Source organism: Epinephelus moara, chromosome 5 (genome assembly GCF_006386435.1).
Source record: "Epinephelus moara isolate mb chromosome 5, YSFRI_EMoa_1.0, whole genome shotgun sequence".
NCBI classification, from domain to species: Eukaryota; Metazoa; Chordata; class Actinopteri; order Perciformes; family Serranidae; genus Epinephelus; species Epinephelus moara.
Genome location: NC_065510.1, coordinates 5,360,915 through 5,378,016, shown reverse-complemented (window position 1 = coordinate 5,378,016; position 17,102 = coordinate 5,360,915). Strand labels below are relative to the sequence as shown.

General features: G+C 40.9%; 2 protein-coding genes across 4 annotated transcripts in view; both read right to left on the bottom strand.

The window, feature by feature from the left end:
- LOC126390060 (acylphosphatase-2-like) overlaps window positions 1-11,388 on the bottom strand; it is a 25,488-nt gene extending 14,100 nt beyond the window's left edge. Inside the window, exons 1-2 of the mRNA XM_050044157.1 lie at window positions 11,262-11,388; window positions 11,003-11,019 (exon numbers count right to left, since the gene is read on the bottom strand). Coding sequence (XP_049900114.1) covers window positions 11,003-11,019; window positions 11,262-11,316 — 72 coding nt within the window. The 5' untranslated portion in view covers window positions 11,317-11,388. The remainder of the gene's footprint in view (window positions 1-11,002; window positions 11,020-11,261) is intronic.
- The window catches only part of LOC126390059 (equilibrative nucleoside transporter 1-like), a 15,780-nt gene continuing 9,858 nt past the window's right edge, over window positions 11,181-17,102 (bottom strand). For all 3 annotated transcript variants that reach the window (XM_050044154.1, XM_050044155.1, XM_050044156.1), the window contains 6 exons: window positions 16,617-16,695; window positions 16,345-16,409; window positions 15,878-15,986; window positions 13,848-13,933; window positions 13,487-13,686; window positions 11,181-12,409 (listed from right to left, as the gene is read on the bottom strand). In XM_050044154.1, the coding sequence (XP_049900111.1) occupies window positions 12,298-12,409; window positions 13,487-13,686; window positions 13,848-13,933; window positions 15,878-15,986; window positions 16,345-16,409; window positions 16,617-16,695 (651 nt within the window). In that variant the 3' untranslated portion in view covers window positions 11,181-12,297. The remainder of the gene's footprint in view (window positions 12,410-13,486; window positions 13,687-13,847; window positions 13,934-15,877; window positions 15,987-16,344; window positions 16,410-16,616; window positions 16,696-17,102) is intronic.

Below are 17,102 nucleotides of genomic sequence, written 5' to 3'. Positions count from 1 at the left end.
TATATGCAGGGCTGATTATGATGAGCTGCAGCTGTGTAGGCAGGTCAGCAGAGTTGGGCTGATAAGGTGGGCGTGGCTGGCAGGTAGAGTGGAGCAGAGGGAGGGAGAGTGGAAAATCACTGCAGCAGAGTGACAGGAGGGGAATGAGAGACAGGGACTGTGACAGTGTTGGCTGTAGAAAAGGAACTGCGAATACTGAAAATTTGGTTTGATGTTAGTAAATTGTCTCATTATTAAGAAAACTAAATTCATGGTATTTGGAAATTGACAGGAAATAGATGGACAGATTGAATTAAAGATTGGTTATAAACAAATTGAAAGAGTTATGATTGACCATAAATTGACATGGAAACAACACATTGATTATGTTAGAGGTAAAATCTCAAAGTCTATAGCAATCCTATATAAATCTAGGGATATACTAAATGACAAGGCCTTGTATATTATTTATTGTCCACTTAGACTTCCGTATATGTACGAGCCATATGCATTATTAACAAGGCTGGTTACTATGATCACACTAACCCAATTCATTTTTTTTTCAATTCAATTTTATTTATAAAGCCCAATATCACAAATCACAATTTGCCTCACAGGGCTTTACAGCATACGACATCCCTCTGTCCTTAGGACCCTCACAGCTGATCAGGAAAAACTCCCCAAAAAAACCCTTTAACAGGGAAAAAACGGTAGAAACCTCAGGAAGAGCAACTGAGGAGGGATCCCTCTTCCAGGATGGACAGACGTGCAATAGATGTCGTACAGAACAGATCACCATAATAAATTAACAGTAATCCCACTGTTTATTAATTCCAATACTTTAAAATTTAATGATTGGGAGTATTATAAAATAATGCAAATAATGTTTAAAGCTAAATCAAAGTCCCTACTAGTCTCTGTACAAAGTTTTTTTCTGTGCATGACTGTAAATATAATATGATATTTGTAAATTTACAGGGCAAAAAGCTTTTAAAAAAATAAATAAATAAATTGTTGTCTGTTGTTGGAAAATCTATTGTTGGAGTCAAGGGCGTAGGAACTGGGGGGGATCCTCCAATATTGAAGACAGGCACATTTGTCCCACCCAAAAATTATACAGCGGAGGAAAAAAATATTTTATTTTGAAATCTCTAACTCACTTGCTTTTATTTTGAAAGCGCAACACAGATTCATGTCACGGCGTTGTCATTCAACATCTAGGCTAACTTGTACACTCTTGCTAGGTAAACTTTAACGTTGTTACTACTAACATTACTAGCTAGGGATTTGCGATTTGACACCAAATATTTAAGGTGTTTGTAAAGCAACATGATAGTTCTAATAACTCATGTAACTTGAAAACCAGTACACACCTCCAGTATCCAGAAAGGAGTTAGTCTGTCTGTGTGATTTTGCTTGTTCTTGGCTTTCCCATCAGTATTTTTCTAACTATACCTTTTTCATGTCAACTGCTTTCATATTAGAGATCAGATGAAGTTCAGCTGGCAACTGACGTTAGACAGGGTGAGGCAGGGAGAGCCAACGCTTCAGAGTGTCAGGTAGGTCATACGTCCTATATAAAGGGTCAGGTGATATATTCAAAACTCATGCTCAGCTGCCACAGAAGTTATTGTCAGTGACTTGTTAAATAAATTAATCAATCAATTTGAAAGTGATCAGTAACATCATCGTCATTGATTGAGATATGTTAAAAAAAAAGTCAAAGTATTTTCTTTTTCATTGTTTCATGAATTAAGATGGAGATATAAAAAGAGTGATTGGTAGAAATAAACCATCACCACATCTCAGTATCATTTATAAAATATTTCTGTTTTTCGTATAAAAAAAAAAAAAAATCTTTTATCTACTGTATATATTTCTGTATACTAAGAAAATACATAGGAAACACATGTAAATCATGTGATATGTTGTCTGTTTATGATGAGAACATAAATCTGTTACAATAGAATAATATAAATAATATAAATTTGAAGTTAACTTTGTTGGTACTTTAGGGCTAAAGTGAGCTTTTCTTTGTTTAGAAAAAAATATGATGCTAAATATTTAAAAAAAAAAAAAAAAAAAGCCTTTTCACCACTTGGGGCATTTTGTTTTTGAAAGCAAATTGATTTATATGGCATTCAGTCACATTTCCCATCCCTGATTATGGCAGACATATTTCTGCTCAAACCATTTACGGATCTGTCAGGTCCCCCCCCCTCACCCGATATTAGTTTGAGGATGTGAAACTCGATTTTGGTTTTTAAAAGAATAATGTACAAAGCTATTATTGAAGGTTACAAATGTGAATGATCTTATTTGACATTATTGTTATCCTTAGTTTTGTTGGAAGGTTTGGAACGTAGCTTAAATTGAACAATGTAGGACAGGGCGGCAGTACCTCAGTCCATAGGGACTTGTGTTGGGAACTTGAGGATCGCCTGTTCAAGTCCACGTCCGGACCAAAATATGGAGCGTGGACTGGTAGCTGGAGAGGTGCCAGTTCACCTCATGGGCACTGCCAAGGTGTGTAATTGACAACGGAGTGAAAAAAAATTAATTTCCCCTCTGGGATTAATAAAGTATATAAAATTTAAATAAATTAAATATAAGCATTATGCTTCTGCCTCTGCCTTTTCAGTCATTATTAAATTCACAGTCCACACTGTTTTGAATTTACTGTATAATAGAATGTGTATGTTTCATTGTTTTTAATTACTGCACTATGTGTGTGATGACTGAAATAAATTCAAATAAACACAAAAAGTTTGTGCTCTAGAAAAGGATCAGCACTCAGTGAATAACCTCCTAAGCCTTATGATAAGCTATTATGGCAAGGCTTAACTATACAGACCAGTGAGCAGTGATTACTAACACGTCTTTGGGGTCATCGGGTTAAATGCACTCCCATTCCACAGAGCGATTTTACCTCATTTGAACATCTTGGTTTTATACTAAATTCTAAACATCCAGTGCTAATTTTAATAATTTACAGACCGCCCAGGCCAAACAATGTTTTTATTCAAGAGTTTGCCGAGTTAGTATCTGGTTTTATAACAAAGTATGACAAAGTTCTTATTTTAGGTGATTTTAACATACATGTTTGTTGCCCTTCTCAAACTTTTATTACTGATTTTATGGCCATTTTGGAATCTTTTAACCTCACCCAGGCTGTACAGGAACTCACCCACTCAAAAGGTCACACCCTTGACCTAGTATTTCATCACGGTCTCAGCCCTGACAACCTGGCAACGAAGGATATCTGTGTGTCGGACCATAAAGCAGTTTTATTTAGTGTAATTTTATCCCAATCGCGTTTTAATCACAGTATACCCATCCGTCGCCGCGTTTTTAACTCTATGTCTGCCAGCCAGTTTTCTGAGCTTTTTACTGTTGCTTCTTTAACTGCTTTTAATCAAAATTTTAATACAGAGGAGCTGGTCTCCCTTTTTAACCAAACCTGTCACACTGTTCTGGACTCTGTTGCCCCCTACAAAGTCAAAAAACTAAATAGTGCACCACAGCCTTGGTTGAACGATTCAATCCATGAACTAAAGAGAGACTGTAGGAGAAAGGAACGAAAATAGAAGAAGACAGGTTTACATATATTTTATGAAATTTGGAAAGAATCAATGATGAAATTTCAAGAAACAGTTAAAGAAGCAAGAGCATAATTTTTCTCTAATTTAATTTTAGCAAATCAATCCAACCCCAGAATTTTATTTAAACTAATAGACTCAGTCACCACCCCCTCCCCCTGTCATTTTACTGATGCCTCTCATGAGATGTGCAAAGATTTTTTAAATTTTTTTACCAACAAAATTAAGGTTTTAAGACAACAAATCACCCCCCCAGACCAAAATTAAGGTTTTAAGACAACAAATCACCCCCCCAGACCGTGTTTTACATGCCAGTAGGGACATATACAGATATTTTAGTAATTTTGAACCAGTTTCACTGCCGTTTTTATCCGAAACCTTAACCCACATGAAACCAGCTACCTGCATTCTTGATGTCATTCCAACAAAATTTCTTAAAGAGGTTATTGACTCAGTTGGACCCAGTATTTTATTGATTATTAACAGCTCATTAACAAAAGGCATTTTTCCATCTTCTTTTAAACATGCTGTGGTCCAACCTCTTTTAAAGAAACCCAGCCTTGATCCTTCTGATTTTAACAATTTTAGGCCAATTTCTAAACTCCCATCTTTATCAAAAATTTTAGAAAAAGTGGTTTCAACCCAGCTTTTAGGTTTTATGTGTCATAACAATCTCTTTGAAAGATTTCAATCAGGTTTTAGAGCTCTACACAGTACAGAAACTGCCCTCCTCAAAGTAACCAATGATCTTCTTTTAGCTGCCGACTGGGGAGAGAGCGCAATTTTAATCCTTTTAGACCTAAGTGCAGCCTTCGACACTGTTGATCATGCCATTTTAATTGACCGTATGGAAACCTGGGTTGGCATCAAGGACACTGCACTTAGCTGGTTTTATTCCTACCTTTTAGATAGAACTTTTGCGGTCACCATAGGTAATTACACATCCTCGAAAACTCAGATTACCTGTGGTGTACCGCAAGGGTCAGTTTTAGGTCCAATTTTATTTTCTATTTACATGCTTCCGCTCGGTCAGATCATCCGCCGCCACAACGTGTCTTTCCATTGCTATGTGGACGACACACAGATATACCTCCCGCTGAGACCGGATGACCCGAGAAGCCTAGCTGCTGAGTTAGATTGTCTCAAGGATATCAACTGTTGGATGGCCCAAAACTTTCTTCAACTCAATAACTCCAAATCCGAAATCATACTGTTCACTCCGCCAACCTCCACCAGTCCAATTGAAAATAGCCTTGGTCCCCTGTCCGTTAACATCAAATCCGCAGCCAGAAACTTAGGAGTAATATTCGATCCAGACCTCAACTTCCAGCCTCATATCAATAAAGTTGTCCAGTCCTGCTTCCATCAGTTAAGAACTATCTCCAAAATCAAACCGCTTCCATCAGTTAAGAACTATCTCCAAAATCAAACCCTTGCTCCCACATTCTGACTTAGAAAAAATAATCCACGCATTCATCTTCTGCAGACTCGATTACTGTAACTCACTCCCCTCTGGCATAAACCAAAAGTCACTCTCCCGCCTCCAACTGGTTCAGAACGCAGCAGCTAGGCTTCTTACTGGTTTTAACAGACGGCATCACATCACCCAAATCCTGGCTTCCCTCCATTGGCTCCCTGTGCATTTTAGAATTGATTTTAAGATTTTACTGATCACTTTTAAAGCCCGTCTGGGTCTGGCCCCAAGTTACATAGTAGAAATGTTGACCCCATATGAGCCAGTATGCAGTCTTAGATCCTCAGGCAGGGCCCTCCTGGCCGTTCCAAAGTCGAGACTTAAATCTAGAGGCGACCGCGCTTTTTCCACCAGGGCCCCTCGACTTTGGAACGACCTGCCTGAGGAGATAAGGCTTGCAGAATCAGTAACATCTTTAAAATCTCTTCTTAAAACCCATTTTTATAGACTTGCCTTTATGTGATGTTGTCTTTTTATCTTTTATTTATTCTTTTTGTTTACTCTTTTTATTTATTTTATTCTATTCCTTTTAATTGTTTATCCTTTGTTATGCTATTGTCATTATGTAATGTTGTCTTTTTATCCTTCTATTCGTTTGTTTCTAGTATTTAGAAATAATAGTTTTATTGCCTTTATTGTTCTTATTTCTTTTAACATTCTGTCATATCATTCTGTCTGTGTTTTGCTTAAGTTTACCTCAATTTGAGCTTAATTTTGTCCTGCTTTTGCTTGCCCTCACTGTTTTGACTCTCTTGCTATAGATATTCCTGCTTTTGCTTTGTTTGTCAAAGCACTTTGTAAACTTCTGTTTTTAAAGGTGCTATATAAATAAAGTTATTATTATTACTGGATGGGAACCTCCTTTCACCAGTGTTTCGTCTAGTTGGTCCCACGACACCTCCAGGAGGCTAGACAGTGATCTCTGGCGTCCCAGAGACACTCCCCTAATGCCAGGTCTCACTGCTCCCCGCACCAACCCAACAACCTCCTTTACCTTACTTACACATGGCTTTCTCAGCCCAAACAGCACTGCCACCTTCAACAAACCCAGGCTCCGTACATGCGAGCTCCAGGTAGTGACCGTGCTGATACTACCTTTCCTTGCACATTCACCATACTCTATTTCACACGCTACATAGCATAACTAACTAAAAACTAAAACTAACTAACTCACTCATCTAGCATCATTAATTCATTCATTCAGTATTCATCTATCAATCACACATCCATCACTCATTCATCCATCCATTATTTTTCTATTATTCATCCGTTAATCATATATCCATCATTCATTCATCTATTAATTATACATCCATCACTCATTCATCATTCAGTCGTCCTCAAGCAAGCCCTCCTTTGGGGTCTCCAGTCATCTGTATCCTCCATGCTTCTGGCCAGCTTGCTTCTGCTTTCTGTTCCTACATCTCTCGTTAGGACATCCCACGAATGTTGACATGGGATGTCCTTGTGATTGATGTCCACAGTGTCTCTGGCAGTGACCGACCAGTCTCTGTCTCCTGGATTCTATTTGGTCACCCTTGGCTGCTCCCCATGAAGATTCTTGATGGTGACGTGCACGCCCTAGTTGATGTTCAGTACTGCACGCAGCATTCTGGTGTGGCCTCCATCCACGGACTTCTGCAGGGTGGGCTTCAGGTTCCAGCATTCATGTCTGTGTAGGACAACAGACTGTACAATCACAGAGGAGAAGCTGAGTTCGGTGTGGAGAAGTTGGACTTCCACGCACTGGCCATGCCGTTCAGACCCGTCCTCACTTTAAAGGGCCAGTGTGTAATATTTGGCATGGTTTATTGTCAAATCTGAATCTGAATCTGAATATTCTACCCATTAATATGTTTATATAAGTGTATAATCGCTATAAAATAAAATTCGTTTGGTTTTCGTAGCCTTATAATTATGCTTTTATATATATATATATATATATAGCAAGGGCCTTGCTTTAGAGAGGTCGCCATCTTGCGCCGCCATGTATGTACGGCAGACCGAGCGGACAATCCAGCCGGCCAGAGAACGCATTTTGCGTGTATAAATAAACCAACGAAGACAGCGGAAGGAAGGAAGAAGGAGGAGCAAACAGCAGAGAGTGTTAGTAGTTCGTAGATAGAGAGTAGTGAAAAGTTTTTTTACTTATAAAGTTTGCGAATGGACCACATTTACCACGCAACAGGAGAGAATGAACCCGAACCGTCATCTGCGAGGAAAAGAAGACGAAACTTCACTCCTTGTGATGCACTCTCTGCGGCGCTTTTCCTCCTGGTGATATATCTCCCCAACAATGGTAGTACCGAATCCCATTCTGTGCAGCAAAATGTGAGCGGAGGATTCAGTCTCTCTTCTCGCCCGCTCAGCATCCAAGTTCTTCATCTGTATGCTCCGGCTCAAACAGGTATGGCTCTGAGTCTGTGTCCGCTACAAGAAACTCTTCAAAATCGCGTTCAAAGTCGTCCATTGCAGCTACTATAGTCCAGAGATATTGCTAGGCTAAATAAACAGCTGAGCTCTGTTTACAGGCTACGCTGTCAGTCAGTGTGCAGGCTGGAGATTGGCGGAGCAGAGAGGGGAGGGGGCAGAGCGATAGATCAGAGGTGCCCGCTAGGTATTGTAAACGAGTATGTGTGTATGGAGTGTGTGTGTTACGCTAGAAGAGTCAGAGTTTGGGACGGAGTCTTTTACCTCCTGGAGTGTTACCGCAGTTTTTGGAGTGCTCAAATAAACTGGCCTTTTTCCCGAACGCTACTCTGGTCTCCTGCTCGTGAGGGATTCTTTACAATATCGTAACATGGTTTAGATTTCTAAATAAACATTCACCTCGTCGCTAGATAGACCTACTCTTGAAAAACTTGTTTCTGCGCAAAGCTTTTTTTCCCTACGAGGCCACCGTCATTTACCCGACGGGAGGGGTGAGTGATTGAGCCCTGCAATCTAGAATTTGACCACTGATGTCACTGTTTTCAACGGTTTTCAACCCATTTTACACAGTGGCCCTTTAAAGGAGCAATAAGCGAAATCGTTTCACCGCTAGGTTCGCTGTTGTGCACTGCCTGTAGAGCAAAACAAAGTGTGTCATGAGCCACTCCTCCCTCTACCTCTGCTCTCCAACAACTCCCCCCCCACTCGCCTCGTCTGTGCCGGCGAGTACGCAGCACCTCCACGGACTATCACATCCAGACGGTCCCGGTGTTTCTTCCGCAGGCTCCGCTTCACTCAGCTTCACTCAGCTTCACTCAGCTGCCTGATATACCCGCTGCTTCTTCCCACATTAACCTGAATAACAAACCAGGGCTTGGTGCTCCGGTTGGATCCAAACGGAGAGCCGCTAGCTGGGAAGCTGAGCTGGATTCACATGAACGTACATGAACGCGCAACAAGGGGCTGGAGATCAACACAGAGAGAGGGTGTGTGAGGTCATGCTATACTCCAGATGAAATTACACCTCTAGTTCTTCACATAGCAATTTTTTAATTCCTTCAATCTAGAAATGATGAATTTCGCTTATTGCTCCTTTAACAGCTAATGGGGATCCTAAATAAAACAAACAAACAAACAAAGTCCTGCTCTGTCAAGTTCATTCATGAGCCAAGATATTTAAAGTCAGTGTCTTCTTTCAGAGACCAACCTTGGCACACTCTGTCTCCTCTCCAGTCAAAAGCTCCTGTGCTTGCTCCACAAGGTCATATAGCAGGCTGATGTCATCTGCGTAGTCAAGGTCTGTTAGAACTACAGCAGGGAGTCATCTTGACCTCCTTGGTGTTATAGTGAGTTCCTGCTCTCTTCCAATGATGGCCTGCTTGAGAGCATAGCCCAGGACTATGATTAAGAGGATGGAGGCGAGAGTGTCCCTTTGCAACAGCTCTGCCAGCTTGCTGTTGCCATCTGGGGGCACTGCCTTTGTTCTCGTACCAGTGTACATGGTCCTTATGTCCTGGAGTAGGTTGGGAGAGACACCGTAGGCCATGAGTATCCACACCATTCTGTGTATTGAGTTGAAAAAACACACGACTGCTGTCAGGTTGTTCTTTTTTACCTCCACAATTATTCCCCTCAAGACCAAGATCTGGATCACAGTGGCTTTCACCTCTCTGAAGCCATTTTTTTTCTTTCTTAAGTGAGGGTCGATGGCTCGTCGTATCAGATTTAGTATCATGCGGTTGTACTTTGTTTCAATGATACATGTTAGACTGATGCCACAATAGTTGTCAGGTGTAGAGAGATCTCCAAATTTAGGCACTGGGATGATACTGGACAGAGACCACATATCAGGCTTATTCTTTTTCAGCAGAGCAAGGTTGCAAATCTCCAGGATGATGTCATCAAAATCACAGTTTTTACAGATCTCAGGTGGAACGCCATCTAGCCCACTGTTTGGCCTCATTTAATATGTCCTGGTTTTCTGCAGCCAGCTCATGATTGAATTTTTGGCGCACTTCCTCCACTTTTCCTCACACCGCCATGACCCTCAGATGCCTGGACCCGCTGGGGTTCTGAGGGTTAGGGTTAGGCTCTCCATCACCGGCACACATATCCTACTTACCTTGACAAACCACCTGTACATGGTTTTAGGCTCCTCCTCCACATCCAGCACCTAAACGCGACATCTCACCTCCAGTGTGTATCTGGCTTGGAGGTCAGGACATGCTGAGAACACCTTTCAGACATATAGGGTCCTCGGGCTGGGCATGAGGACTCTCAGGCTCAGTCGCACCCTGATAGATGAGAGTCGACAGTGTTTTTGCCCACCAACCTTGCTTCTTCTCTCACTGTGCAGAAGGTTACCATAATAAATAGTCTCTGACAACGCAAACGTGCATTGGAAGGTGGGCTGTTGTCAGACTGGATCCTCTCTTTCAGGGTTTGGGGTCCAGTCATCAAGCTGTCCACCACAAGGTGGACCAACACCACCATTTTCCTGCAGACTCCTACCAATGGAAGTCTAGGATTTGCGATTCTGAGTGAGGTTGCAACATTTTGCAAACCTTGCTCTGGCCATTTTAGGCATTTAAGCCACAATCCGCCCTTTACTTCAGAACAGTCAGGCGGTATCCCATACACAGGAGCAACACAGTGACCTTCTCATCGATAGGGTACCTTCCATGGCTGATGAGCTCTATCTCTCCATGGTATTTGCCCACAGCTGGGACAGTGGTTGACTGGCACTAAGGTGTGTTCACTCACAGATGGGCCTGCACGCTGTGTCTCCGGGGCCCACCGCTGCTCTGAGATCCCCTACAGTTTAGCCTGGGACTGCAAGGTCCACAAGGAGGGGTTGATGGGGGCTTGGCGGTGGAGATGCAATGTACTGACAGAAGGAAACTTACGTACTTCACTCTTCTTTTCAGGGTTAGGGTTAGCCGAGGTTAGCCGATGTCAGGAGCTGAAAGCAGGAAGTAGCAAACAGAAACAACACACACAAACTACAACAGTACGACTGCACTGATGTGTCACACACACCCTGTGCAAGTGCACACACACACACACACACACACACACACACACACACACACACACACACACACACTTCCATCCACCCATCCATCATTCATCCCTCCATCATCATCCATCCATCCATCCATCATCATTCATCCATCCATCCATCCATCCATCCATCCATCCATCATCCATCCATCCATCATCCATCCATCCATTCATCCATCATCCATCCATCTATAATGAAATGAAACAAACCCTTGATGTTAAAGTGAATCAGTGTCGAACAGCATCATGCCTGCATTCATTAATTATTATTACTGTTACTATTAATCATAATATAATCACGTTTATCACCATTATATCAATATGTGATTACAATTAGAATAATCTAACAAATAATTGTTGTTATTAATTATAATCATTAATCAAACATAATTATCACTTCATTATGACAGTAATGTAAATATAAATATTTGAACGTCAAGTTAAACATGAAACTCACCATTCTGAAGCAAACACCTGAAAACAAACAGCTCATTAGTTATAATAAACATACAATAATAATAATTATAATAATAATGTACAGTTTATTTAAATAATAAAATATATTGAAAATGTATATATTGAAAATGTTTTCATACAACACAACAGAAATATTTGAGACAATCGACAGAAACAAACCTTCACGCACGTCTGTTAGTTTATTGTATGACTTAACACATACACACTAACATACATATGACATGTGACATGTGACCTACCCTGCACGTTCCCAAAAATTTCAAAATCCACTGAAGTCAGTTTGTTTTCAGACATGACAGTGTTAAAGACACAAAATCAAAGCAGAGACAGAAACATGTCGGTCCACCTTAAACTCTGCACTGGTCTATTTTTATCTCTGAGATTTGACACCACCGTCACAAACAGTTTCCTCTTACGCCTTTCAAAATAAAAGTATCACGATTAAATTGAAAACATGAAAAAAGACTTCATCTGTATGTCCAAGTCAACTGTTCCTCAGAACCCTCAACAGAAAATACATACACACTTACTGTCCACTTTATTGGGAACACACGCCCTGTCCACTACAGTCATGGCATGAGACAGAATTCAGGACTGACGGACTTCAAGTGTCTTTTACAGATCATGACATCACCATCAGACCGTGACATCACCATCAGACTGTGACATCACCATCAAAATGTGACATCAACATCAGACCATGATATCACCATCAGACCATGACATCACCATCAGACTGTACTATCACCATCAGGATGGATGTTAATTTCGGTTTGTTCAGCTCCTCAACGTGTTTCGTCAGTTTCTGGTTCATTCTGAAAAAAACTCAGTGATGCTGCCGTTTGTTCAGGAGATAGAATGAAGCGTCCCAGTTAAACCAGTGATGAAGACATAGTGTCCCAGTTAAACCAGTAATGAAGATGTAGTGTCCCAGTTAAACCAGTGATGAAGACATAGTGTCCCAGTTAAACCAGTAATGAAGATGTAGTGTCCCAGTTAAACCAGTAATGAAGATGTAGTGTCCCAGTTAAACCAGTGATCAAGACGTAGTGTCCCAGTTAATCCAGTGATGAAGACATAGTGTCCCAGTTAGTCCAGTGATGAAGACGTAGTGTCCCAGTTAATCCAGTGATGAAGACATAGTGTCCCAGTTAGTCCAGTGATCAAGACATGGTGTCCCAGTTAGTCCAGTGATGAAGACGTAGTGCCCCAGTTAATCCAGTGATGAAGACGTAGTGTCCCAGTTAGTCCAGTGATGAAGACGTAGTGTCCCAGTTAAACCAGTGCTCTGAGGAGGAAGGACAGAGCAGCTCCTGAAGCCAAACCCAGTGACAGAAAGAAGGCCATGATGGCTCCGGCTGATTCAGATTCATGAGGAAGAACGTTCCTAAAAAGGAACAAAGTTAACAAAAAAAAAAAACAGTTGTTATAAAGTGTGACACATGAAACAATAATTCATGTTGTCATTTAACAGTTATTATGAAGTGTAACATGTGAAGCAATAATTCATGTTGTCATTTAAGTTATAAAGTGTAACACATGAAGTATTAATTCATGTTGTCATTTAACAGTTATTAAGAAGTGTAACAGGTGAAGCAATAATTCATGTTGTCATTTAACAGTTATTAAGAAGTGTAACAGGTGAAGCAATAAATCATGTTGTCATTTAAAAGTTATTATGAAGTGTGACACGTGAAGCAATAATTCATGTTGTCATTTAAGTTATAAAGTGTAACACATGAAGTATTAATTCATGTTGTCATTTAAAAGTTATTATAAAGTGTTATACGTGAAGCAATAAATCACGTTGTCATTTAACAGTTATTATGAAGTGTAACACGTGAAGCAATAAATCTTGTTGTCATTTAAAAGTTATTATGAAGTGTAACACGTGAAGCAATAAATCATGTTGTCATTTAACAGTTATTATGAAGTGTAACATGTGAAGCAATAATTCATGTTGTCATTTAAGTTATAAAGTGTAACACATGAAGCAATAATTCATGTTGTCATTTAAAAGTTATTATAAAGTGTAACACGTGAAGCAATAATTCATGTTGTCATTTAAGTTATTATAAAGTGTAACACGTGAAACAATAATTCATGTTGTCATTTAACAATTTTTATTAAGTGTAACACGTGAAACAATAATTCATGTTGTCACTTAACAGTTTTTATAGTGTGACACGTGAAGCAATAATTCATATTGTCACTTGATAGTTTTTATAAAGTGTGACATGTGAAACAATAATTCATGTTGTCACTGAACAGTTTTTATTTTCATGTTTACCAGATCAAGTTTTTGTATAAAATGTTAAATGTTGTCAGAATCCAAGCAAAGTGTAAAAAGTTTGAATGAAGAAGTTCAGTGAAGTGAAGCTGAAAGCTCCGAGACATTCACCCTGTCACGTGTGTGTGTGTGTGTGTGTGTGTGTGTGTGTGTGTGTGTGTGTGTGTGTCTTACTCCGGACCAAAGCACATGCACAGACTCGCCAGGTATCCGTTACTGAAGGCGAAGAGGATCATAAAGAAGATGAACCAGCCATCATGATGGAAGACGACGGGCAGGTTGAGTCGAGGTTGAACATTACACAACATGAAGAGAGGAATGAAAACGAGACGACAAACGATGGACACAGGAAGTAGCAGACTGTCCTTCCTGGGCTGGAAACAGAACAAAAAATTGATGCATGATTAAAACTTTAAGAAAACATTTGAAACATCAGAGAAGTCTGACGTAGAGTCTCAACATCATGTAGACCGGGATGAAGAAGAGACGACACATAATGGACACAGGAAGTTCCAACTAATGATATTAAACTCACCCACATACAGATGGCTGTTAAACTCCGCCCACCCCAGTCACAAAGGTTAAAGAGCAGGAAGCAGCCGACGGGGATGAAGTACCGCTCTAATGAAGACAAAGAAACTGCTGAAACTGGTGTTAATTAACAGCAGGAGCTGTTCTTCCTCAGCTGGAGGTGGAGACACCGCCCAAAAAACCCAAACACTGTCATGAGTGTGGTGTCAGTATGACCTCAGTGTAATGTCAGTGTAATGTCAGTGTGACGTCAGTGTTACGTCTATGTGATGTCAGTGTGATGTCAGTATGACCTCAGTGTGATTTCAGTGTGACCTCAGTCTGGTGTAAGTATGACGTCAGTGTGGTCTCAGTATGACGTCAGTGTGGTGTCAGTATAACCTCAGTGTGGTGTCAATATGACCTCAGTGTGATGTCAGTGTGACCTCAGTGTGATGTCAGTATGGCCTCAGTGTGATTTCAGTGTGACCTCAGTCTGGTGTAAGTATGACGTCAGTGTGGTCTCAGTATGACGTCAGTGTGGTGTCAGTATAACCTCAGTGTGGTGTCAATATGACCTCAGTGTAATGTCAGTGTGACCTCAGTCTGGTGTCAATATGACGTCAGTGTGGTGTCAGTATGACATCAGTGTGGTGTCAGTATGAGGTCAGCGTGGTGTCAGTATGACCTCAGTGTGATGTCAGTGTGGTGTCAGTATGACATCAGTGTGGTGTCAGTATGACCTCTGTGTGATGTCAGTATGACATCAGTGTGGTGTCAGTATGACATCAGTGTGGAGTCAGTATGACCTCTGTGTGATGTCAGTATGACATCAGTGTGGTGTCAGTATGACCTCTGTGTGATGTCAGTATGACATCAGTGTGGTGTCAGTATGACCTCAGTGTAGTGTCAGTATGACATCAGTGTGATGTCAGTATGACATCAGTGTGATGTCAGTATGACGTCAGTGTGGTGTCAGTATAACATCAGTGTGGTGTCAATATGACCTCAGTGTGGTGTCGTGGTGTCAGTGTGGTGTCAATATGACCTCAGTATGACATCAGTGTGATGTCAGTATGACGTCAGTGTGGTGTCAGTATAACATCAGTGTGGTGTCAATATGACCTCAGTGTGGTGTCAGTATGACATCAGTGTGATGTCAGTGTGGTGTCAGTATGACCTCAGTGTGGTGTCAGTATGACATCAGTGTGATGTCAGTATGACATCAGTGTGATGTCAGTATGACGTCAGTGTGGTGTCAGTATAACATCAGTGTGGTGTCAATATGACCTCAGTGTGGTGTCAGTATGACATCAGTGTGATGTCAGTGTGGTGTCAGTATGACCTCAGTGTGGTGTCAGTATGACGTCAGCGTGGTGTCAGTATGACCTTAGTGTGGTGTCAATATGACCTCAGTGTGGCATCAGTGTGGTGTCAGTATGACATCAGTGTGATGTCAGTATGACCTCAGTGTGATGTCAGTATGACCTCAGTGTGGTGTCAATATGACCTCAGTATGACATCAGTGTGATGTCAGTATGACGTCAGTGTGGTGTCAGTATAACATCAGTGTGGTGTCAATATGACCTCAGTGTGATGTCAGTATGACCTCAGTGTGATGTCAGTGTGGTGTCAGTATGACCTCAGTATGATGTCAATATGACATCAGTGTGTTGTCAGTGTGGTGTCAGTATGACATCAGTGTGATATCAGTGTGATGTATAAAACGTTATAAACGTTTTCATCGTCATCGTCGTCTATTTTTCAGGCAGAACGTTCCACCTCTCGGCTCAGGTTTTATCGTTGTCGTTCATCTGTGTGAGATTCACACAAACTATTTTGTCTTTCAGCCTTTTCAGGAAATTCACCAACAACAAGCGCAACAACCTACTTGGTAACCACCGTTTGGTCACAGTTTGAGTTTGACGGTGAGATGAGACAAAGAGGCATCTGACCAATCAGACAAAGCTGAAGGAGGATCAGCCATCATGTCATGGATGAACACATGACATGAGACCACCACAACCTCCTGATCAAAGTGACCGGTCAACTCACCCCACAATCCTCCGTCAGCGAGGGTGGATTTGGTGTCGGCAGTGATGGCGGGAAACGTGCCGATGGTGACGGTAAAGGTGAAACAGACTGACAGAGCCAACAGCCATATCTGAAGGTCAAGGGTCAGCAGGTAGGAAGAAATACAATCAATCAGTTTAATTACAGACAATATAATGTGTCATTTAATGACGAGGATGATGATGGTCAAAGGTGAACGTGTTAAGGTTTCATCACCTCGCTCATCACAAATGAACTAAAATATTTTGCTTCACAGATTTAAGTTAAAGAAGTTTTTATGTACAAAAAAAGTTTGTCTGGAATGTTGGTCACAGATTAAAACAAACTGATCCATGATTAATTATTGATTGTTTCAGATCATCAACACTGAGCTGAAGGTGACTGATTGATTGACGTGAAAATTATTTTATTGATAAATCAGTGAAAACTGTGATTTTTGAGTGTCTAACCTTCTTAAAGATTTCTATCATGGGGACGCGTTGTTTATTCTGATCAGCTGCTTCGTCATTATTCTCTGCAGGAGAAGATGAACAAACTTCATTCATTTGACCTCGGATCAGGTCAGTAAATTAAACTGACTCCAAGTTTTTAAAAAATGTCACAACTGAAAGTGAAAGATAAAAAAAATGCAGCTTCAAAATTGTGTTCATTAAACTGAAACCATTATTGACAACATGAGCTGGTGAAACAAATCCAACTGAACAAAACACTTATTTTTTACCTCTGTTCATCAGATTTACTGAGTTGTCTTCGTCTGCTCTCTGTTTCCTGTTTCTGTCCTGATGAAACTGGAAAAACTCCTGAAAACACAAACACACCACATGGACACGTTTCTCAGAGTTAAAGATCGGACTCTGTTGAAGGTTTGAGACAAAGGGTCCTAAGCGGACGGCGGAGGGCACATAATCCATGTCGCAAGTGTCATTGCTATTTAGATGCAGGCGCAGCTGTCATTTTCACGCCCTGCGCCCTCTTCGTCTAACTAGCAAATGAACTTGCGCTTCTCTGGGTATGTTGGTCTAAAAATGAGGAGTGGTCAGGCGCAGTCATGGCGCGTTGCTAGTTAGATGACGTAAAAAGCAAATGTGCCAGTGACCAACAAAAACCTGGTCTAAAGTCAACGGCGCAGTATTTCGCTGTTAAACAAGTTAGTAATATGCATCTCTAGGCGGGTGCACAACGCGTGTGCACTCTGCTCAGACACACA